Source organism: Danio rerio, chromosome 13, assembly GCF_052040795.2.
Source record: "Danio rerio strain M-AB ecotype USA chromosome 13, GRCz13ab, whole genome shotgun sequence".
NCBI classification, from domain to species: Eukaryota; Metazoa; Chordata; class Actinopteri; order Cypriniformes; family Danionidae; genus Danio; species Danio rerio.
The window spans coordinates 38,995,989-39,019,844 of record NC_141033.1 but is presented as its reverse complement, the minus strand read 5'-3'; the positions used below and the strand labels follow the sequence as shown (position 1 = coordinate 39,019,844).

General features: G+C 37.5%; 1 protein-coding gene and 1 long non-coding RNA gene across 14 annotated transcripts in view; one reads left to right on the top strand and one right to left on the bottom strand.

Annotated features, from left to right (window-relative positions):
- The window catches only part of actn1 (actinin, alpha 1), a 71,985-nt gene that overhangs the window by 10,916 nt on the left and 37,213 nt on the right, over positions 1-23,856 (top strand). For all 13 annotated transcript variants that reach the window (XR_015505193.1, NM_001168286.2, XM_087278060.1 and 10 more), the window contains 2 exon segments: positions 18,386-18,500; positions 22,273-22,392. Coding sequence is in view for 12 of the 13 variants with exons in the window: in NM_001168286.2 (NP_001161758.1) it covers positions 18,386-18,500; positions 22,273-22,392 (235 nt within the window). In the remaining variant the exon portion in view is untranslated.
- Positions 256-11,290, bottom strand: LOC147841157 (uncharacterized). The gene is made up of 3 exons (XR_015506260.1): positions 8,221-11,290; positions 5,224-8,151; positions 256-3,906 (listed from the first exon to the last, which is right to left on the bottom strand). It is a non-coding gene; the product is annotated as an uncharacterized LOC147841157 (long non-coding RNA).

Genomic DNA, 23,856 nt, shown 5'->3' with positions numbered 1-23,856 from the left:
AGTCCAAAGACATGCACAATATGGTAAATTGAATAAGCTAAATTATCCATAGTGTATGTGTGTGAATGAGTGTGTATGGGTATTTCCAATACTATGTTGCAGATGGAAGGGCATCCGCTGTGTAAAACCTAGGCTGGACAGATTGGTGGTTCATTCCACTGTGGCGACCCCTGATGAATAAAGGGACAAAGCTGAAAGAAAATGAATGAATTTATGACACCATCATTTAACACACACACACACACACACACACACACACACACACACACACACACACACACACACACTATAGAATGGCCTACAAGATGAAGTGCATGACGCTGTTTCTCCTGTTTTCTATTCTAGAGTTTGACGTCAGGGTGTGATGAGGTGCTTCATCCCTCGCTGTGCTCTTTCAGCCAATGAAAGGACAGCTTGAATACATCTACAATAGTGCAAAAAAATGCTGCCACCTCATTTACCCCGAGTGTGTGTGTGTGTGTGTGTGTGTCAAGCCAGGCCAAGATGCTGCGGGATGCAGTTTATTGATGTGTGTGTGTGTGTGTGTGTGTGTGTGCGCGTTCTTAAAGTTTCTTTTATTGACTGCGTTTGATCCTCCTGTGGCTTTCCAGTTTGCAAAGTCAAATATGTCAAGTCCGACTTTTTTTCTTTTTTTAATCTTAGCAGAAGCTCTTCATGCAAATCATCACGTGCCGCTCCTAACCTGATGATGTTCTCAAAACGAGGACTTTGTTCCTTGTTACTGTCCGGCAGGGTTACTCAGAAACAGGCCTCATTCATTGTAAGCCTGTCTAGATAATGCAACACTGCCCCGGGAGCTGAAACATGCCGCAGTGAGGAAGTGTGTGCACAAACACTGTGGGTTTTAACTTTAATTAACGTGAAAGCAGTGATCCGAGCGACTCAGCGTTTAGCTCTAAGTGAAGCCGTTGGCTGTGTTGATACGATTATTAATGAGCCATTAAACTGTGTCTCTGGAAACGTGGAAGTAAGAGACAGGCTCACCTTAGGAGGGTGTATAAGTGTGTGCGCGTGCGCGTGTGTGTGTGTGTGTGTGTGTGTGTGTGTGTGTGTGTGGGGGGGGGGAGATAATGTGGAATGCGTGTGGAAGCGAGACAGTGGGCCGCGCGTCTCAAGGGCTGATCAGCACTTCCTGTCTGAAGTAGAAAGCCAGCAGACATCAACAAACAGCCCACTAATAGACAGACAGGGCGAGAGAAACAGATGGAGAGAAAACTGGAGTGTAACGTTTGGAGGAGATGAATTTAAGTTTCGAGGGTTTATGTAAAGCAATAATGATGTTGACCTTAGCCAACACAGAGATAAACAGACAGAGAGGCATTTCATCCACCCAGAGAGGATGATGTCATTGTGTGTGTGCGGTCAGCATTTTGTTTAAACAGGTAACAGCTGTCACACATGCACACCTGAGGAGGCGGAGCTAATGTGAGCAGCACACACTTAAACACACAGACAACACACTTTGTGTTGTTAGAAGCTTCTGATGCTGCACTGAGAATGCATGTAATGTAGGACTATCAGCCTGGCAGTATAGCACTATTAACATTTTGGCAGAGATACTGAAAAGCTGATCATATTTATAGGTTATCTGCTATAATATGCAAATAATAATTATTAACAGCTATTTAAAATGTCAAATATTTGAATAATATGTAAATAGTATTACATTTCTGTATTATTTGGTCTGAATAAATAAAGAAGTAAAAGTTATTAGTTTTTTTAACTGATATGGCTGAATATAACAGTATTAACAGTCCCTCCAGGATTTCATGATTTTGCCATCGCTGAATTGATCACAAAATCAAGCAAACAAAATCTTGCAGATCTCATAATTTTGTCTGAAATGGTGTGCATTCCCCGCAAATTCAGGGTTTAGATGCTTTCTATGACGTCATCGCTACGCAGATTCATTTAAACGAAAGTGGACTTCTATCTTTGACATGATGACAATATGTAATATTTTTCAAGACACTTGTATTCAGCCTAAAGTGACATTTAAAGACTTAACTAAGTTAATTAGGCAAGTTAGAGTAATTAGACACGTCATTGTATAATGATGGTTTGTTCTGTAGACAATAAAAAAAAAATGACTTAAAAGGTGCTAATAATATCAACCTTAAAATGTTTTTTAAACGATGTAAAACCGCTTTTATTTTAGCTGAAATAAAACAAATAAGTTTAATAAAACAATTTCCCAGAAGAAAACATATTATAGGTATTACTGTGAACAATGATATGCTCTGTTAAACATAATTTGGGAAATATTTAAAAAGGAAAAAAAATTACAGGAGGGCGAATCATTTTGACTTCAATGTAAAAACAATACCTGTTTTTTGTTTTGTTTTGTTTTTTCCTGGGATGGCCTTCATGAGAGACTACCTGTGCGAGGATTTAGTGCATTTTAATCTTTGAGCACACACAATTTAAATACAAATTTTTTTAACATACAGTATCCTTTAAATTCACAGAACCCTGTGTCTGGATCTAGGAGTAATAAAAATATATATTTGATATTGACTTTTTTTCTATTTTTTTTTACAGCAAATCAACACAAAATGAGGCTGCAAATATTGCTGCAAACCTTAAGAAAATCCACAGCAAAATCAGTCATTTTAGACTGCAAAATTCAGAAAAAAGTGTGAAATCCTGGAGGGACTGTATTAAGTACGACCAGGGCTTGACATTAACACCCACCAAATGCAGGTGGATTTCAGCTGTGGCGGGTTAGACAGCCACCATCACTAGCCACTTTGGCAGGTTGAAAATACATTTTAAACAGTAGTTTTCCTAAAAGCAGAGTTTGAAAAAAGTGATGGTCCAATATTTGTGCAAATTTGATTTTAGAATCGAGAAGCAGCAGACTGACAAAAATAATTGAGCAAAAGAAAGCAGGTGAATACCAAATGAGAGGATGATCACTTGCGCCAACGCGTGCACTCTCCCGTTTCCTTGCGTAAAGCAACTATGCCTGGAAACGCAACTAGTGTGATTGGTTCTCTTTCAAATAGACTGGACAAAAAGTTATGGTCATGCACCCGACAGTCTTGCTGCTTTCAAGAGCTCCAGCACCGGTTGCTTTCGCTTTGACCATTCTTTGAACAGATTAATAATCGGCCTAACGTTAACCTCATGCGTGTGATCATCTTTTCATTTTCGCACATGGTGTGTTTTTTACTTGTTTTCTTTTGCTTACAGTTATGTTTGTTAATATGGTTTATTTATCATCTTTTAAAACAACATTGCTCTAATATGAGGTTAGCTCATATTAGACATAACCAAATGTAAATCAATTAATTTTACATGTCAAAGTCGTATTTATGCATATTAAATATATTTTTCTAACAGCAAAATTGTGTTTCATCTAGCATTCCTGAACAGCTTTCCATCCATACTACTACACTGCTAAAAACGCACATCACGTGACCACACACACACTCTAGCATGCGCTGAGCCCCAGGCAGTTAGTGGGTGCTTTGAGCACAGCTCCCCGGGTGAGAGCAGCGCAGATTAGACAGTTCATCAAGGAGATCCCGCTGGATTTCATCTCACTATAGTTGTTAAATGTGAAATTTAATTCATCCTGTCTATATCTAATGGTCTTTTGAATCTATTACTTGTTCTCAGATAAAGTGTTTCGGCTGAGCGTAAAGATAAGTTAATATATTATATAACCACATACATTGATTGTGCATATTGAGTGATTGCTTGCCTTTATTTGGTATATTGTATAAACTTATTGTACGTTATACTTTTATAATGACCATTATTGATTTATTAAAACTAATATTCAGCAAAAGAGACATAGTATGTTTCATATTTTTGTTAGAAAATAAAAGGAGGCTATTATCTCTTAGGCTTTGTTTTGTTATAAATATGTTTACAGGGCTCGAAATTAACTTTTTTACTTGGTAGCACCGGTGCTCCCAACTTCAAATATTTAGGAGCACCAAAAATTTTTTAGGAGCACCAGAAAAAATTTAGGAGCACCCACCAAAAATGAATGAGCACAGCTGCAAATTGTTTTTTAAGGGATTTATTGTATTTTAAAACAACATTAATAGGACTAACAAAAACCAGAAACAACTATCTAACTAATGCTGCGAAGACATTGATATTTGTGTGCAATAATTCCAAAATGAATGTCTAATAATTATAGAATATTAATGATGATGAAAATGACAATAATAGTAATGAATTCCATTTCTCATTATGATGCTGCCTTAAATGTGCATGAATGTAGGTTATCTGCTATAAAAAGTCTGTTACTTTATGAAAAATAATTGTATAGTTTGCATCAAACCAAAATGAAGCATTGCAGTAAGAAATATTTATTTTGTGCTGCTGTTTTTATATGCATGTCAATTTAATAAATAATATTTCTGCTACAAAACAAACAAAAGATTATAATAAATCATTCAGTTCAATGATGAAAGCTGCAAAGCAGTCATCAGTAAATAAATAAAAAAATAATATACACCTTAAAAAAGAATAGACAAAAGAAAGAAAGTAAAGTCTCACTTCTATCACTCTTTTAAAGTTTTGGTTTCAGTTTGTGTCAATTTAAAGGTTCAGTCTGAGCTGATCTTCATTTTTCTGTGTTTGTGGAAAAGCTGGCGAATCAGCCGACCCAATTAATAAGTAGGCAGCGCAAGATTATTGCGCAAACCATCGGCGCAAATCCGGTCTTTGTTATGAGCCGCAGTTTCAGTGTAAACTTAGTAAAGGCGAGCTTCTTCTGACTTTTAGCGGACGTTTGCGCTGAACACGCAGTGAATGCAACACATGGAGATTCGGGCACCTTCTCCAAGAAGCGCGTACTCGATTGATCTCAGCTGGCGGATCATTATTCACCACGTGACGTGTCATGATCGCTTTCATCTGCGCCTCAACTTTAGGTGGGGTTTTCAAACCTGTGTGCTTTAAGTTTTTACTCTTCAGCCGTTTGCATTTCCCGTGGTCATAAAAGCTCCTTCCCTGTCATCTGACAGCGGAATACCTTGAGTGAATGACAGCTAATATGAACCAATATAGCGGCAGGGAAGAGCGATTCAGCACGTTTTTACAAAAAATCAAAACAGGTCGCACTACAACCATTATCAGCAGTCGCACTAATGCTCCCATATATATTATGAGGTCGCATAGATTAATTTTCGGGCGCATATGCGACCAAAATGGTCGCAATTTTGAGCCCTGGTTTAATACAGTGAAAATGACTCTCATATATGCAACTACACGACGCCTCAACATTTTTGGTTTCTGTTAAATTGCTAAAATCAAAATGAAAATAGGCAGGTCCTCATATTATGTTTTCATTTTATTGTTAAGATGGTGAAACACCATAGCCAGGGTGATGCGAATGATGTTATACAGTACACAGTTTTTACCCGACGTGTTCTCGGGAGTTTGTTTTTCATATTAAACTTGTGAAGTCTGACCTTAAGGAAAGGGTGCAAGACTGAAAATTATGCACTTAATATTGAGGGAAAAGCCCCAGATAGTCCAATGTCTGCAGCTACACTTCTGTTTTCAGATGTCTCCGTTGTCCCCCATCCACTCTGACACTGAGCAGCAGCGTTTTAAAACCAAAACAGCTTCTTCAGCGTTTTCAGAAAGCTCAGTTTTCAGGGCTCAAAAACTCCAGGGAAGTGTGGATGGAAGGCGTAACCACAAAAAAAACTTATCATCTTAAAACTAAAAGGTATTAGTGTAAAGGGGGCCTTAGAATTGTCCTAGACCACCCACCCCTCAGCTCTGCTCCTGATCCAAACACTTGAGATTTCTCTGCATGAAAGACTACTAATGGCAGATTAACCTGCTGCTGAATCTACAATATTATAGGTAATAAAATATGAAAGAAATGTGGATGATGTATGGACAAGATTAACAGGGGACGTAACTAGGTTACGTAACGGTCTGTTAATGAGGAAGTAAAGTGGCCCAAAGTAGGAGGGCCCTTAAAGTCGTCCTTAGCTTTACCCCTGCCTTGCGATGCCCTTGATGATACCCATACCTTTTTGCTGTGCAATCTTTGATCATTATTATATAGTAAACATATGTATTTTGGACCTGTTTAAACCAGCAACTTCAAAAACATATAAATAGCACATTGTTTACAGTCCTGATTGTTCTAACACAAATCCTAAGGGTAGTTTTGCCCTCTCTTTGTTGTCTTTTGTCTCGTTTTGCCTTCATATGTATGTTAATGTGAACACAAGTGGTCAATATAGGTGGAAACAGGTAATGTGTCTTGGCCAGTGGTGGAAAGAGTACTGAAAATCATACTCAAGTAAAAGTACCATTACTTACCTAAAAATGTAGTGCAAGTAGAGTAAATGGATCTGTTGTAAATATTACTCAAAGTATGAGTAAAAAGCACTTATTTCAAAAGTACTCAAGAGTAGCGAGTACAAAATCCAACGTCGAGCCAACATCATATTGACATCAAATACTGACATTTATTCATTTGGTATGGCAACCAAATTTCAACATCTGATTGACATCATAGTGGCAACGTCCATACAACGTTAAGTTGTAACATCATCAGATGTTGGTATTTTGTTGGTTTTAGCTTGTCAACGTCAACCTGATTTTCATTTCCAAACAAAATTCAACGTTCCTATGACGTTAAGGTACAATGTCAATTTGATGTCATGTTGACATCTTGTGACTGCTGGCTGTATAAGGCATTTCGGTCATCATACAGTAAACATCTGTCATCTTCTCATCAGTGACATGGTCATTGCTAGTAAAGATCTTCTTGAACATTTTAAAGGGGTGGTCCAGAATGTAATTTTAAGGCTTGATTGTGTTTATAAGATGCAAAGCAATGTGTGCTCATGCTTTACTTAAAGGTAATCACGTTATTTTTCATGAATCTCACTTTGATTATATGCAGCTACTCAACTAGCATGAAAACGACTGTCATATTTCCTAGTTCCTCCGAAAGGCCCGCCTTCAAAAGGCTCTGATTGGTCATCTGTCATAATGTGCTGCTATTGGCGGATTGGCTCCACGTCACGCCAGTACAAGCACGCGCTTTTGTGCTGTGTAAACAGTCAGTCAACCTCATGCCCGCTCTCTAAAATAAAATCTGGCAAGTGTCTGTAACAAGTAAAAATGGGGTGCAGCTCCTTTAAGAGAGATCGTGTGTGTGCGTGCTTGCGTGAGTGAGTGAGTGAGAACTGTGTGTAGACGCGTGTAACACGAGAGGTACATGTGCGCTGGACTGATGTTTCTTATTTTTTTTCTCTGATGCTCGGATTAAGATATTTTCTGTAATATACAGTGACACTGTTGACAGAAGAATGAAGCACAAGATGTGGGACGCGACCTGTGTGAGCCTTGATTTATTTCTCCTGTATTTTTTTTAACTGAACGCGTTACACATATATTTGTCTTTCACATATATTTGGAATATGCGTGTGTAAGTAATATGAATCGTTCACATATCTTTTGCGACTTCATTCTCTGACATGTAGAACGCATAGAAAAGTTGCCAATTGAGAGACGCTGCAGGTGCTGATGAAGTGTGTGTGTGTTTACAGCGGTTTGACTGATAGATATGAATTTGTAGTTAAATTGTTAGCGGTGCCAAACAGCATTTCCCATTGTTTACATCTTTGCTACAACATACCGTTAAGGCTCGACACTATACAGGTCATGATCAATTTTAACTAAAAAAACTCACAGGTTACAGCTTCTGCTTGTTGGAGCTGCTCCTTTAAGAAGATTTTAACCGAATCCAGGACTGAACTGGGAGAGATTCTGGAAGCTGTGTTTTGTCAAATCATGCTTGCTATGTTTTTTATAATTCTCTGGAACATAATATTGAACTGTAAGCATTTCTGTCTTTTTGTCGTGTTTTTGTCGTTTTGGAAGCCCAAATACAGAACCAGAAAAAGCTCTGTGGATATAGCAGCATTTAGAAGTTAAACATTAAAAACGTTAAACATTACAGCGCCTCTGGCCACACCCCTTCGCTGCGCAGACTGTGTGCACGGTAAAAGTACATAAAAGGCCCGTAAATGTTTTTTTGTAGTCCTCAAAATTCGTTCATTGTAAGCTTTGCTAAGCTAACTTCGTAAAACTTTGAGCGTCTTCCATTCAGAGATGCTGTTTATGTTCACACAGCTACATTACACATCAGCTAAAGTTTAAAATTTGATATCGTAGCGGACCACCCCTTTAAAGCTTCCAAACTGTTTTTTCTGCAATTTTAAATCGCCCATGTCTTCAAGTAGTTCATTATGATGTGAATTTCCTTCCATGTGCGATTTGATAGAACAGGAATCACATGACTTATTTTTCTAATCCCCATAGACAAGAAAAAATAAAGTAGTGACTGCAGGTTGAAGGAAAGTATTGGAGTAAAAGTACAGATACAGCACTAAAAGTGTACTCAAGGGAAAGTAAAAATATGCATTTTTAAAACTACTTAGTGAATAACAATTCCTGAGAAAAACGACTCAATTACAGTCAGTTGCGTATTTGTAATAAGTTACTTTACACCACTGGTCTTGGCTGACCATTTGTGAATGTATCACTGAAATGAATTTTAGCACCAGATAAAAACAAGTGCATTTAAAAATGGTTTGTAGATGCCCTTTTAGTTTGCACTCTTATTTAAAGATTTTTTGACTCCACTGTATGTAAGTGAGATATTGCAGGTGGATCTATAAAAACAGTTTTCACCAAGGCAGTAAATAAACAGGTCATTTACTTGGCTTATGGGGGAGTTTGTTCGTGTTTATGTGTGTGTGTTTGAGTATGCGTGTGTTAGGCTGCCTGATTGTTTGTAGGTTTTCTGGCATTTGTAGTTGCTATGGCAACGAGCTGAGCTGTGCTGTATTTCACACCAGAGCGAGTAAGAAAAAGAGCGAGGGAGAAATTGCAGGAAGAGAAGGAGTGAAAGAGAGAGTTAAAAAGAGCTAGAGTGAAGAAATATTTGTGGTGTAGGTGTGAGGAAATCTAGCAGCAATTCCTGCTGAGTGAGCAGAGAAGAGCCTGTCTATATTTACATGCATTTGTCTATGTGTGTATTTGCATGGCTATGCATATCTTTATATGTGCGTGTCTGAATGTCTCTTTTAGTTTTTGTTGCTTTTGTGTTTAGGCTCAATTTTTTTGTGCAAGGGCTTGATGTGATTTGTGGGCCATCTTTATAAAAGCAGGGCAAGATTTGCAGATGAAGTCAAAATTATTAGCCCTCCTGTGAATTTGTTTTTCGTTTTCAAATATTTCCCAAATTATGTTAAAAGGAGTGCTCCAGAGTGTATTTTTAAGAATTGGTTGTGTTATAAGATGCAAAGCAATGTGTGCTCATACTTTAATTGTAGAAAATCACATCATTTTGTCATAAATCTTACTATGATTATATACAGCTACTAAGCTAACATGAAAACGACTCTCATATTTCCTAGTTCCCCCAAAACACCCACTCTTAAGAGGCTCTGATTGGTCAACTAACATAATGTGCTGGGATTCGTGGATCAGCTTCACGTCACTAGGAAAAGCATCACGCCTTTACAAGCATGTGTAAATACTGTCAGTCAGAGTAGCTGTGAGCCATATCAGTTTGTGCCTGAATCAGACAGAAAATGAAGAGCACACACCTAAACGTCACGCCTGCTCTCTAAAATAAATGTGACTAGTGTCTTTCACATATATTCGGAAAAAGCATGTGAAAATATTATGAGGCATTCACATATCTTTTGCGAGTTTGTTACTTGAGATATATAATGCAGGGAAAGTGGCCACATAGAGAGACACTGCAGCTAAACTGTATAGCTAAACTGTAGCTTTGTAGCTAAACTGTTAACTGTGGCAAACAGCATTTCCTGTTGTTTACATTCTTGTTTACATCCTCGCTACAACATTCTTTTAACGCTAGGCACTATGGATTTAACAGATTAATTTTAACAATTAAAAATACTTACAGGTAGCAGCATAAGCTCTGTGGAAATAGCAGTGTTTAGACGGCATTTTAGCTTTCTCTGTTCTAACATTTCATTGCCTCTGGCCACGCCCCTTAGCCACGTAGGGTGTATGTACTTGGTGAATGCGCGTAATCGAAAGCTGTGATTTCACTAGCCTGAATGTATTTTTTTGTAGTCCCCAAACTTCGTTCGCTAAAGGCTTTGCTAAGCTAACTCTGTCTGTACAAGCCAATGTCTCCCTTTGCACTACTTTGAGCTTCTTACATTCATAGATGTTGCTTATATTCACACTAAAGCTGCACAATTAATCGTAAAAAGATCGCGATCTCGATTCGACCCCCTAGACGATCTGAATCCAGCATTTCTACGATTCTGTCGATCATATTTTCAAGTTCAGGAGAAGCAATGGTGGCCGCACGAGTATTCACAATGTTTTACATATGTTGTTCAGCAACGTGGACACCTCCAAATAGTGTTGAAAGAGTTACATACTGTCTTCATGTAATGTATTTGCGACCGCAAAATCACACGTGACGTGAGCTGACCGTCAGCTGTTACCACAGAGCGCACGCCTCTGAATGAAGTCTACTTTAGTGAACAGAAGCTGCTTATACTGTGAATAACAGCTAATAAAGTTGTATATAACATTTAGTTTGTGGCACAGAGTGATCGTTTGTGAGCCGCGCGGGAAGTGAAACGCTCTTAGCAGTAAAAATGAAACCGAAAGCGCACACATTGTTGCCAGATGTAGCTGATTGATTCCAGCCCAAAAATATCCAAAACTAAAATTAAACTCAGAATTATTTAAAAATTCTTCCGAAATGCAAAAATACCCACCCAGTCTTCTATATTCACGAAAATCCTGTCAGAAAATGACATATTGTAAGTATATGTCTCAAACACAATAATTCAACATCAGAATTATCATCAGCATTAATGACCAGGACAAATCGAAAGTCTGTTCAAGTCCACCATTCCAAGTCCCAAAAGTTAGCATTTTAGCCAACAGTACACCTACACAAAGCCTATTGCTGTTTTACCACATGTTTGAGAATAACAATAATAATAGCCCACTCATATTTACCTTTATTTTACATCAACAGAATCGTGAGAAAATCGTGATCTTTATTTTAGGCAAAAAAAATCACGATTGTCATTTAAGCCAGAATCAGGCAGCTCTAATTCACACAGCTACATTACACATCTAATAAAGTTTAAAATATGATATCATAGTGGACCACCTCTTTAACAGAGCAAGGAATTTTAATTATGTATAAGCAATATTTTTTTATCAATTGTCTACAGAACAAACTATTATGTTTAGAAATGTGTTGAAAAAAAATCTTATTTCTGATAAGCAGAAATACTCTGGAACCCTAAAAATACACAAGGGGGCTAATAATTCCGGGCGGCTAACAATTCTGACTTTAATTGTATATATTTATATATTTTTAAAAAAATTGTACACATTAAAAATGATTTAAGTGACGGTAAATATTTAGTTTTTTCCCTGTTTTCTATAAAACCAAATTGGAAATAGAGGCTGTGACATCATGGCGACAGTTTGTGTCACTAGAAAAAACTGCTTATTTCTCTGGATTTCTTCAAAACATTTGGGATAATTAATGCAAGTACTTTAATCAGCAAAATCTATAACACTTCTAGTGTTTAATAAAATAATTTTACATACTGTGTCTTTAAATGTATCCTCTCACTAAATGCAGTGTTCTGTTGAGCAGCTATTGAACATGAGGACAAGTTTCATAGGCAGCCCACTGACCAGCTGATCTTGAAAGCAGTTTTGAATATCCCAGAAACTTATGGTAGCACATGTTATCTTGTCTTGTTGCTAGAAGGAACACAGGTCCGGCCGGAGATAAACATTCATTAATTCATTCATTTTCCTTCGGCTTAGTAAATCCCAGGGTAAAAGGGGAAAACCGGAGCACCTAAAGGACACCCATGCGAACACGAGGAGAACATGCAAACTCCACATTATTATTAAGATTATCAGTTGGGATCCAGATGTAAATTTATTTGAACTAATATTGCTTATTAACAAATATAGTAGTTATATTACATTACTCGTTTCATGTATTTATTACAATCATAACATTTACAAAATTGAGTATGAATATTTCACATTTCTGCCAATGTTTCCCATGAGTGTAACCAATAGTAATAGTGGGTGATTTTAGCCTGATTTATACTTTCGCCTGGCGATGCATTGCGCACCTCTGCTGACTGTGCGTGCACCTCACGAAACGGATGAGGCTTTTAGACTTGATGTGTTGGCCGTTGTGGTATTCTTTAAATTGACAGGGTGCGGTCAAAACAAACCCACCGTACAGTCAGACGGATAAACAGAAGAAGAAAGGTTACGGAACTACGTCATATCATTAATATCGTTCAAGATTTTTTAAATAATTATTTTTATAAATAATTTTTTTAATGATTATAAAGATTTTTATAACCATTCAAGATTTTTTAAATCAAACTTTGTTGCACCACTTGCTTTTGTTCATATCTCGAACGGTTCCTTAAATTGAAGTTTATTAAAATATTAATGACAACAGAACAAGGGTTGCTCTACAAATATAATTTTATTATGAAAAGAATAAACCATTATCACCAATAAAGCCTAGAAAAACAGGGCATCAGTAAATTTTAAACCGATTATTAAAGAAATAATTTGGTACTTTTAGTTTTGTAAATATAAAATTAAAACCTATGAATGGTGGAAAAACTAATGTTTTTTAGTATTAAATCCACACAGATCTCCACTTTTGCCATGTCCTCTTTTTTTATTTTAAACAAACCTATCCCTCAAGTAAAAAAAAAAAACGTAAAAAAAATAAAATAAAATTCCTCCTTTCCCACGGCTGTTGCAATTTCTAGCCAAGAATTATTGGCCATCTGTTTATCCCTATGATCACGCATGTCTGTATAGTCATACATGTTTCAGTACAGTACAGTATGTTTCAAATCTCTATAAAGTGATTCATATTCAACTCAAATTAAATGCAACATCGCGCAAACATTTAGGGCGGTCCGTCAATTGAAATCATGTTGCGCGGCACCCAAAACGAACCTTCAAACACATTGGTGACGTCATATTCGCAGCGCACTCTCAAGCGAACTAGCAAACATGTCGAGGATCAACCATGTTTAAGAAGAAGGCCTGCTAAAATGCAAGGGGTTTCAGCTGTTGTCTGCATCATTATTGTGGAGAATGACAATGTGATTTCATTTGGCTTTAACTACATTGAATTTTGGTTGATATTAGAGCTTTGTATTGAAGTTGATCTAGTAGTCGTGTAAACTGCATTTGCTCTTGCAGCAGTGGCTTTTATTTTGAACTGTGTTGAGAAATGGTATATTCGTTTCTCAGTTCAAGCAAGTAGCACTGTTACATTCCACTTTCGGTACATTTACCAATGTTTATGAGTTAGCCGTGGTGAAAAATAGTTTAAGAAACAGACTCTGAGCTTAGTGGTGAGCTGTTTAGATTAATTGTGTAAAATAAAAGGCAATTTATATGGCACACAAGTGATCTTCCTCATGAGCATTTAAGTGTATGGGTAAAAACTAGCCTAGAGCGCCATCTGCTGTTAAAAACTAAGCTTAGAATCAATTCAAGAGAGACTTGCAATACATTTTGAAAATCTGAGAATCAATAAAGAATCGCTTTCTCACATGCTGTCCTCTGGTATCTGATTTGCACCAGAATGTACACTACCGCCAAGAAAATTGTGTTTTACTGGTACAATAAAAGGTTGAGACCATTAACTCAGTCTGAAGCCCTGTAATTTTTCATTTGCATTGCTGTGGTTGCAATATTGAAATGGCAACTGTATCCTGTCGTGTATGTGTGCTAACCGACCAGCATCTGAACTTCTTCTTGAATTATTTCCTACTTGATTAGCAATTACTGCCTATCTTTAGATACTCCCATATGAAGGGGTTTCATATTAATTAGCTACAAGATTCCTGTTTTCTCACCTAATCTGCTCTTCAATAATCATTAGCAGTATAGCTTAACCCTTTGGGACTGACAGCATCCTGTAGCTGCCCTGTCTCTCCTCATGTCTAATTCCAGATTGAATTCCTCGCCTCTCAAACTTAGAACAAATCCCTGCTTTTACATGCATAAACGTAAGTGTCTTCGATTGCATTAAGTGGCTTATCAATCGTTTAGCCTGAGCTTGTTTAGCTTCTGTTCTGCTCCACAGCTGTTTCTCATCAGCTCGCTAACATACCGAAGAATCCTGAAGCCACAGATACTCAGCACTGCCATGACAACCGATGTCGAGACAACCGCTCGCCCTCTCTCTCTTTCTCTCTATTTCTTACTGTCACCATTCGGCATGTTTGTAAATGATTACACTACTACCAAAGAATTCAAGTGCATGCAGAATTCAGGTGTGTGCAATAAATAAAACTGGCTCACATCATGAGGAAATCACGTTTTTATTGATAATTTGTGAATTATTGCCATTTGTTGTGCAGTTGCATTCTTTGGGTAGCAAAGAATGAAATCTTTGCAAATACCACACTGAAAATGCTGATTGGATGGCACATTTCACTCTGGGTCTTTCATAGCTGTCGGAACAGGGCTTTAGACAAACTAGGTTCTAATTATTAATAATATTTCCTTTCATTTATAAAGCACTTTACACATTTTTTTGGGGGAATCTCCTTATCCAACACCAGTGTGCAGCATCCACCTGGATGACACAACGGCAGCCATGTTGTGCCAGACCGCACACCACACACCAGCTGATTGGTGAAGAGGAGAGTGAAGAAGCCAATTATGATATGGGGATGGTTAGGAGGCCATGATGGACGGAGGCCAGTGGGCAAATTTGGCCAAGATGCTGGGGTTAAATCCCTACTCTTTTTCGAAGGACATTCTGGAATTTTTAATGATCACAGAGTGTCAGGACCTCACTATTCACTATTTAACATCTTATCTGACAGACGGTGCTCACTGAGCAGTATAGAGTCCCTATCAATATACTGGGGCGTTAGAACCCACACAGACCACAGGTTGAGCGCCCCTTGCCGGGCTCAATAATACCACCTCTGGCAGCAACCTAGCTTTTCCATGTGGTCTCCCATCCAGGTACTGACCAGGCACACCAGTGGGTGATCATTTGAAAGTTGCAGAGAGCTAGCTGCCGGCAAACAAAGCTCAAGACTTTTGCACTGGTGTACCTAACGTTTTTTTTTGTGCACCAGCACGAAAGTTAGGCACATTTTCGACCACATCGACTACAAGTTCACTTAAGAAAATTGCCATCCATACAGGCGATATTGACTTGTAAATGATTAACTAACAATCTAGTTAACTAATGTCCTTAACCACGACATGGGCCTAATGCCTGGTTTATACTTCTGCATTGACGATCAGCGTGATCCATGGCGCGTACAATGTGCATTACCGTGCGTTTATATTTCTGTGTGCTTTTTGTGTTGCTCTGCATTAACACTTCTAAATGCTAAGTTTTTAATTCCCCCTGTGTCAAGTTTCTTTGCTGGTGTTTTTTTCTTCTGAACGCTCAAATTCACTAATTTTGAAGTGGGAACCGGCGGACATGCAACAACTTTAATCATAAGGTAAACACAAAACAACAGTTTCCATTACGGGTGTAACGATTTATCGTTGTACGATTTATTGCGATGCAAAAATGTCACAAAATGCATCGTGGCGTTATGACGATTCGATTACGATATGACGTCCGTTTTCTCTTAATAGTTGAGCTGTTTGCACGTGAGCTACGTTCCACCTGCTGTCGCACGTGAGTTCAGATTGCAGCAGCAGTAATGTTAGCAGACCAAGATGAATGGAGCTGAAATAGAGGATGGCCCATCCTCTCAAAATCAGACGTCTGGCAACATTTCGGTTGTACAGTCAATGCTTTAGACTCGTCCACTTTTTGACACGCATACTGGGTCAAACATCCTAAGTTTTAAAGTCTTCACAGTGATTTACATACTTTGCACAGCGACAGGGATACCTCCTAATGGTGTTGAAATAGTCACAGACTGTATTTATAAGGTACAATTCACCCTAAAATATCATTCTGTCTTCATATAATGTTCCCGCCGCAAAATCACGCATGACGTGAGCTTACCGTGAGCTGTTACTACAGAGGGTGGACTGATAGACGCGCGCGTATGGCAAGCCGTTTTAGCATTTAAACCTTTGTTCTGACTCCATAAATATATTTAGAGATATCTCTAATTATATTTTGACTAGTCATAATTATAATTTGACTAGTCAGAATGACAATTAGAGATATCTGCAATTACAATTGTACTAGTACGAAATCAGATTGGAAATATCTGCAAATATATTATGACTAGTCATATTCCTCCATTGACTTCCATTGAAAAATATTTGCAGATATATCTAAATGAGTTTTGACTAGTCACAATTGTAATTAGAGATATCTCTAAATGAATTTAATTAAATATGAATTAAATACCTGGAAATGTGGATTTTTTTTTTGCACACACAAAAAACGCAAGTGACCAAGCAAAGCCTTAAGCTCTTACTGTTAAATTCAATTAAACAGAAAGCTTTTTTTTTTGCACCTTTACTTAAATTGATCCTTAATTTTGTCTCTGTCATTTCAATAATATTTTTAAGAAGTTTTTAAATTTTTTTATTTTCCAGAGACAGGCCTGTTTAATTTATTTTCTTAAAGAAGGTTCAGTTTAACAAGTTGAAACAAAAGAAATTCATAAAAAATAGTTTACTTGGTAAAATTTGCATTTCAGTTTAATTTTCAATTTTTATTCCAAATATCGTGATACATATCGAATCGTGAACATTATATCGTGATACACATCGTATCGTGAGCTGGGTGTATTGTTACACCCCTAGTTTCCATCTAGAGCTGCTTCATTGGACTCGACACTTGTAAACACTCGCCCCATCGGGCTTGTGCAGCTCTCAACTTCGTCTACACATGTCAGCGATACCAAGCCGACCTATCACAGAGCTTGCGATACGTGTCGTTGCGACGTGTAGTTACATTTTTGAGAGGTGCGTGATGGCCAAGGCTTGGGCTATGCAACCATGTGCATATTTTTAATTTAGATATTAATTTTAAAAAAGATATTTTAGAAAGCCAGCGATTGGTCCATATTTAAATTTCTGTACAGAGAGGTCATGTTTTGATCTTCGATTGGTCTTATGTAGTCACTTGCTGTAATTTCGTAGGTCAGAGTTCACCATGCCTGAACTTTGCAACACAGCAAACTGCGAAACTTGTCGCACAAGCTTGCGTTTCCAGTCTGACGCATTCGCATACGTAAGAATGAAGGTCTAATGGGGAAAAAGTGCAGTGTGACTGCAGCTTTGTGTGTGTCTGTTGCCCTTGAATGGCTGGTCGTAGAGCTGCTGTGGTGGTGCAGTGGGTAGCATGTTCGCCTCAAAGCAAGAAGGTCGCTGGTTCGAGTCTCGGCTGAGTCAGTTGGCATTTTTGTGTGGAGTTTGCATTTTCTCCCCATGTTCATGTGAGTTTCCTCCGGGTGCTCTGGTTTTCCCCACAAGTCCAAAAACATGCAGTAGAGGTGAATTGGGTTGTCTAAATTGTCCGTAGTGTATTAGTGTGTATGTGAGAGTGTATGGGTGTTTCCAAGTACTGGGTTGCGGCTGAAACGGTATCCGCTGTGTAAATAATATGCCAAAATAGTTGGCGGATCATTCCGCTGTGGCGACTCCAGATTAATTTTGGGACTAAGCCGGAAAAAAAAATTAATGAATGGCTGGTCGCACCGGTGCTAACTCAGAAAAACAAAGAAAGAGTTTTCTTTCTTCGCACCTTTAAGAAACTAGGTTGCAAAAATTGGTCACATCCTAGAGCCCTGTAAGACTAAGAGATGTACACTATATTGGTTGCTATATTAGACAGGTTGCTATTGTTATTGGAGGGATAATACAATTGTCTGCCTAGTATTAAAAAAGTGATAAATTATTATAGGTTATTTTGCCAGTCGATCCACTTTGGGTTTTGATTGCTGCCTTGAACATCACATGACGCTTTGCACATTAACACACTTCAGAAACGTCTTTATTAGAGAAAAGACAAGAAAAAAACAGCTGTGTGAGAGTTTTTCATCAGTAATGAAGAGCAATTGCAATTTATCAGAGGTTATTGGATAAAATTTCCAAATCAGTGCATCCCAAAAATGGAAAAACTTTCAATTTTTAATAATAAAACTGCAAATTAAAAATATCATAATATACTGCACATTTTAAGACAAAAATCAGTATTATTTAACTTTGACAATTGGAAAAGACAAAAAGCATGTTACAGTATGTTTTTGCCATGTCTTATTTGCACATAACAGGCACTTGTTGCATTGCATTTTGCTTTTATCTGTCTTCTCAACTTATAAATCCCTCTTTTTTCCAGACGTTTACTGCCTGGTGCAATTCTCATCTACGGAAGGCGGGTACACAAATTGAAAACATAGAGGAGGATTTTAGAGACGGACTCAAACTCATGCTGCTCCTAGAGGTCATCTCAGGTCAGTGACCTCTCACCACACTCCCCCACTCCCCCATTCCACCTTGAAAACAGCCCCCTCTATATTTTGAAACCTAACTTAAATCTTCTTTGCTGTTGTGAAAATGATATAGTTCCCTGCTTCTTTCATAGGATTCATTGAGATATTTCTTTTAGTGCATACAAATTTGCTAAATAAATTGATAAATAAAATACGTTCACAGATTTTTCACAGGTGAGTTGACTACACTTCACACCTTCTCAAAATGTTACTTTAAATTATAATTTCATTCAGGAAAAAAAGGAAACAGAAGTCTTGAATAAAGTGAGATATTTACAAATATGAATGTTAGGTACCTTAAATTTAGTGTCTAGTATTCTAAACAAAAATAGGAAAAGAAAAAGACAAACACAGGAAATTAACTGGCATTCACGTACTATATACTTTTATTATGAAGTCATGTGATGAGGTAAATGTGACACATACTCATTTCAAGAGTTCACACTTAGCTGAGATTCAATAAAGCGTAATTGGCAGGCTGTCTCGGGAGGGGAGTTCGAGCTCAGGTTGGTCTCAAGGACTCCCATCCAGGTTGTCTTGGGTGATAATTTGGTTTAGTCGATTGGCTATGGTGTATGTTTTTGGACGGTGGGAAGAAACCGGGGAACCCGGGGGAAACCCACCTGAACACAGGGAGAACATGGAAGCTCCACACAGAAACGCCAACCTGCCCAATAGAAGGTTGGACCAGCGGTGTTCTTATTGTGAGGCAACAGTGTTAGCCACTGGGCCACTGTGTTGCCCTATCAGAAAAAAGGGTGGGAAGTAGGGGTGAAAGGGGGGGGGAACTTCAAGACGAAGATAACTGGAGTGAAGAACTCTGGTTATTTATAATGCTTCCGTAATCATCTAATAGGGCTGATTATGGAGCTAATGAGGTGCCAGACGTGTTGAACATAAGCACGTAATCCTCTAGAAATTAGTTTATAAATAAACCACACTATGTGTCACTCTCATTGGCTATGAATCCAAATGTGCATGCTTTGTGCATCTTTTAACTGCTTAATGTGAATTTTGTTATACAAGTTTTAAGTTCATTATTCAACTTTATAAGATAAGTGGCTGCATGTTTCAGATGATTAAAATAACATATTCCAGATAAGTGGTAAAATGATAGGTTTTTCTTTAAAACAGGATTTGCATAATTCAGATTACTTGATAACTGCATGGAATAAGTGCAAGGTATTGTGTACATGTTGAAGGGTGTGTTCGCACAGCTTTTGGTTTGATCGAAGTCAACTCTGGGGCAATTGTTTTGTTCGTGCAGTTCATTTGAATAGGTGTCAAGCCTGCCACCTGAACCTTGTGTGCACCAAATATCAGGGCTGGCTGAAAAGATGGTTCACCAGCACAGAGCACACCATAACTGAATGCATATTTATATATACTGTATTTTCCCCTTTATATTTACAATGTTGGCAGTTACAGGTTAATTCGGCTTTCAGAAACGCATCTCCCTGCAGCCGATCTTCATTTTTGTTTGTAATGAAGGCACTTCGTGGATCTGTATTAGTTTTTTAGTTTGCACATTTTAAGCTTGTTAAGCTGCTTTCTTAATTGATACAAATAAGATCACAATTGCACACATTCATTTTAAATCAGCACACAAAGTTGTTTAAGATGTTTGATAAGTTCAGTGACAAAACACCACTATTGGACACTTTGATGTCTAAACAACATTTAAAAAAGGACAAAATATACATCAAATATTAAAATCGATTTGATTTTGATTAACAACCTTTATGTCAAAATGACATCAAACATTGGCACCAACAAAAAGCTCAAAAATCAATAACTGTTATTGATCTTTGATGTGTTTTTTTAATGCCAAAGGGCATTTTGTTATCAAGGTAGTTTACATGCATCATAGGGATATCAAATCCAGTGTAAATTTGTAATTTGTAATCAAAACATTTAGATTAATGCAATATTTTATAATGCTTTTTGTGTCTTTATTTTGGTGGAAAGGGCATCAGTGTGTGGATGTCAAATGGACATCAAGGTTTTAACATCAAATCAGTTTGCATTTTTAATGTTATTGTTACATCAAGGTGCCCACTGGGATACATTATAAAAGTCTTTATTGTTTGTTTGTCTGTTTTGTATCTTTAGGTTCAGACATAGAAATTGCTAAAACTAAATTAGAGCTGTAAAGAACTTTGATTGGAATGATTCTGTTGGGGAGTGAGTCATGGATAAAATATAGACAAATTACAAACATAAATACAACAGAGAAAAGACGAAAGTATACTAAACAGTGCTTTATTGTTTTCAGGGTAGTAAAATAGTATTCAGGTACAGAAATAAAAAAAAATCAAAAGTAATAAGTTACACTAAAGTTTTTACTGTTAAGGTTTAAAGGGCATCCGCCACATAAAACATATGCCACAGTAATTGGTGGTTTATTCCGCTGTGGTGACCCCTAATAATTTAGGGACTAAGCCAAAGTATGAATAGTAAAGTGAGTGAGTGAGTTTTAACTGTATTAACAGTTTAACAAAATGATTCTTTATTAAAGTTGCAATTTGCAAATTTCTTGTGCTTGGGTACTTTAAAGGAATAGGCAAATTATAAACTTTCACACCGTTATGGATAAACTCTGCAGTAACTCCACAAATCTCAGTTGTTTTCATGTTCAACTATTTCCTATGTCAACATTACATTTTCCTGCAATGTGACTATTGTAAATGCGCACATTGCGATATCAATGCTGAAACAATCCACAGCGGGGAAACTAAGTATTGAATACGTCACCATTTTTTTCAGAAAACATTTTTCTGGGGGTGATGTTGACTTGAAATTTTGTTGCTAACAACCAAAAAAAAAAACACATATGCAAAGAAAACAAATCCAATTAGTGTAATAAGTTATGCCTAATAAAATGAATTGACACAGGGAAGAAGTATTGAACACATGAAGAAAGGGAGGTGCAGAAAGGCAATGAAAGCCCAGACAGCAGCTGAAATCTCTTAGTGGTTATTCAGCAAACCTCTGCTCTTCATCATTTTAAATTAATATTCGCTGCTTTTGTTCAACATCTACATTAGCAGAATGATGAAGATGAATCCAGGATGGACATTTCAGCACGACAATGATCCAAAACACAGCCAAGGAAACTCCAAATGCTTTCAAAGATAGAAAATAAAGCTATAGAATAGCCCAGCCAATCAGCTGACTTCAATAAAACACAAAATAAATATCAGATTTGATAGACGAGACCCACTGAACCACGTTGAATTCTGTAAAAATCTCACAGCTGAGCAATTCATGTGACTTCATTCTCCATATAAGAGGCCTCTTTAAGCTGATGTCACTAAAAAGCCTAAAGTATTGTTACCTTTCAATAGTTCAGCACTTTCTCCTTGTGTCGTTTAATTGTTATTACACATAACTCATTTTTCTGATTTATTATTTTATTTATTGAATTATTTGATGTTTGTGTTGTTTGTGTTTTTACTAAAATCTTATTCAATTCCATGTCAACAGCTCCTTTAGAAATATTATCCCCAGGAAAAAAACATGACGTGTTCAATACTTATTTTCCCCTCTGTATTGTGCAGCCCACCTACTGTAGCAAACTAAAGACACACTACAAGTATCATTTTCTTGGACTCAATTAAAATAAATCCATAAAACCAAACTACAAGTATGAACACCCCATTGCCCTCCTGAAGGCAAACTGCTTTGTACACCATAAGATGACCCCTGAACATTAAACCGATTCTCTCTGCAGGAGAACGCCTGGCCAAACCAGAGAGAGGAAAAATGAGAGTCCACAAGATCTCCAATGTGAATAAAGCTCTGGGCTTCATCGCCAGCAAAGGAGTCAAACTGGTTTCTATTGGAGCAGAGGGTAAGTCGCCCCCATCCAGAAGTGACCTATATCCTGCAGGCGTCCCAGGTCATGAGTTCAGTGTTTCAGCATGCGGATCGATGAATATCTCTATCACATACGCTCCGCCTGTATGCGATACCTACTTCTATCCAATGTCACATGATGTCCCTCCAGCTTCCAGTGGAGTTAAATAGGTTAGACATGCTGTATATACATTCACATTTATTATCAATCTGACAGCAGTGTGTGTTTTTTTTCACTCTATTCTTCCTCTCTCTATATAATCCACTGCGGCATTCCAGACAGATTAGCCATCTAGCAAAGGCTTTGCCGTGGTCACATACTGTTACCAGTTTTTGTGTGTGTGTGTGTGTGTGTGTTTGTCTAGGATACACATACACACATGCTGGGTTGTGTGTGGAGTGTATTATGAGATTAGCTTAAGAAGTGGGAGAGGAAACCCATGCCTATTTGCCTCCATTCAAACCGGGACTTCCCAAAATAAAATAACAACAAATAACTAAAACAAACCGTTTTTAGAAGCAAATACAGACATTGTTTCGCTTTTTAATATTACAAACCACTTGTAGACAGCCTCTCGTCTCTCTGAGTTTTGCACCAGGTTGCACATTTGCACTATAGACACTCTTAATTGCTCCATGTCTCTTGGAAACATTGTGCATTTCAAATTGTGCTTCATTTAGGTGAGTGGGCTTGCCAAACCACCTGTAGAAACACACTTCTCTCTTATGCACCTGACGCTTAACTCCCTTTTATAAGAACTCAATAATGAAAACGATGTTTACTTTAAATGTACCACAATCATGTTGCACTGCTTGCCTTAACCTTAAATAACTCTTGCACAGTATATAACCTTAAATTCCTCTATTGGACAATATTCTGCACTACATTGTTCAGTATAATGTAAAAGAACTTGTATAGCCTGTCTTGTGTGTATAGTCAGGTATCCTATTGTATATGTTAGCTATGCATAGTTTTTTTTGTAATAGCTCTTATGTTCAGTGTTGTGTTTGTATTTATGATTAATTTATGTAGTACCGTTGTCCTGCGAGACATTTCGTTCATCTGAATGTCCACTCTCAGAAATATAGATACGCAAGCTGTCACTGAGGTGGTACCTTTTTAAAAGGTACAAATTTGTATCTCAAAGGTCCATATTAATACCTCAAGGCTACATATTAGTACCTAAAAAGTACGAAAGTGTTCCTCTTAAAATTTGTAGGTACTAATATATACTTTTGAGGTACCGATATGGACTCTTCAAGTACAAATGTGTACCTTTTGAAAAGGGACCACCCCAGTGACAGCTCTCGTACCTTTATTTCTGGGAGTGTAGCGGATTAAAGCTTACTTTTAATATTAAGTGCAGATATGTAGCATAGCAGACACATTATTTGTCTTTTTGGAGATTGAAAATTTATTTTACAAGTGAGACCTGGCCAAGGTAACAGCCATACAGGA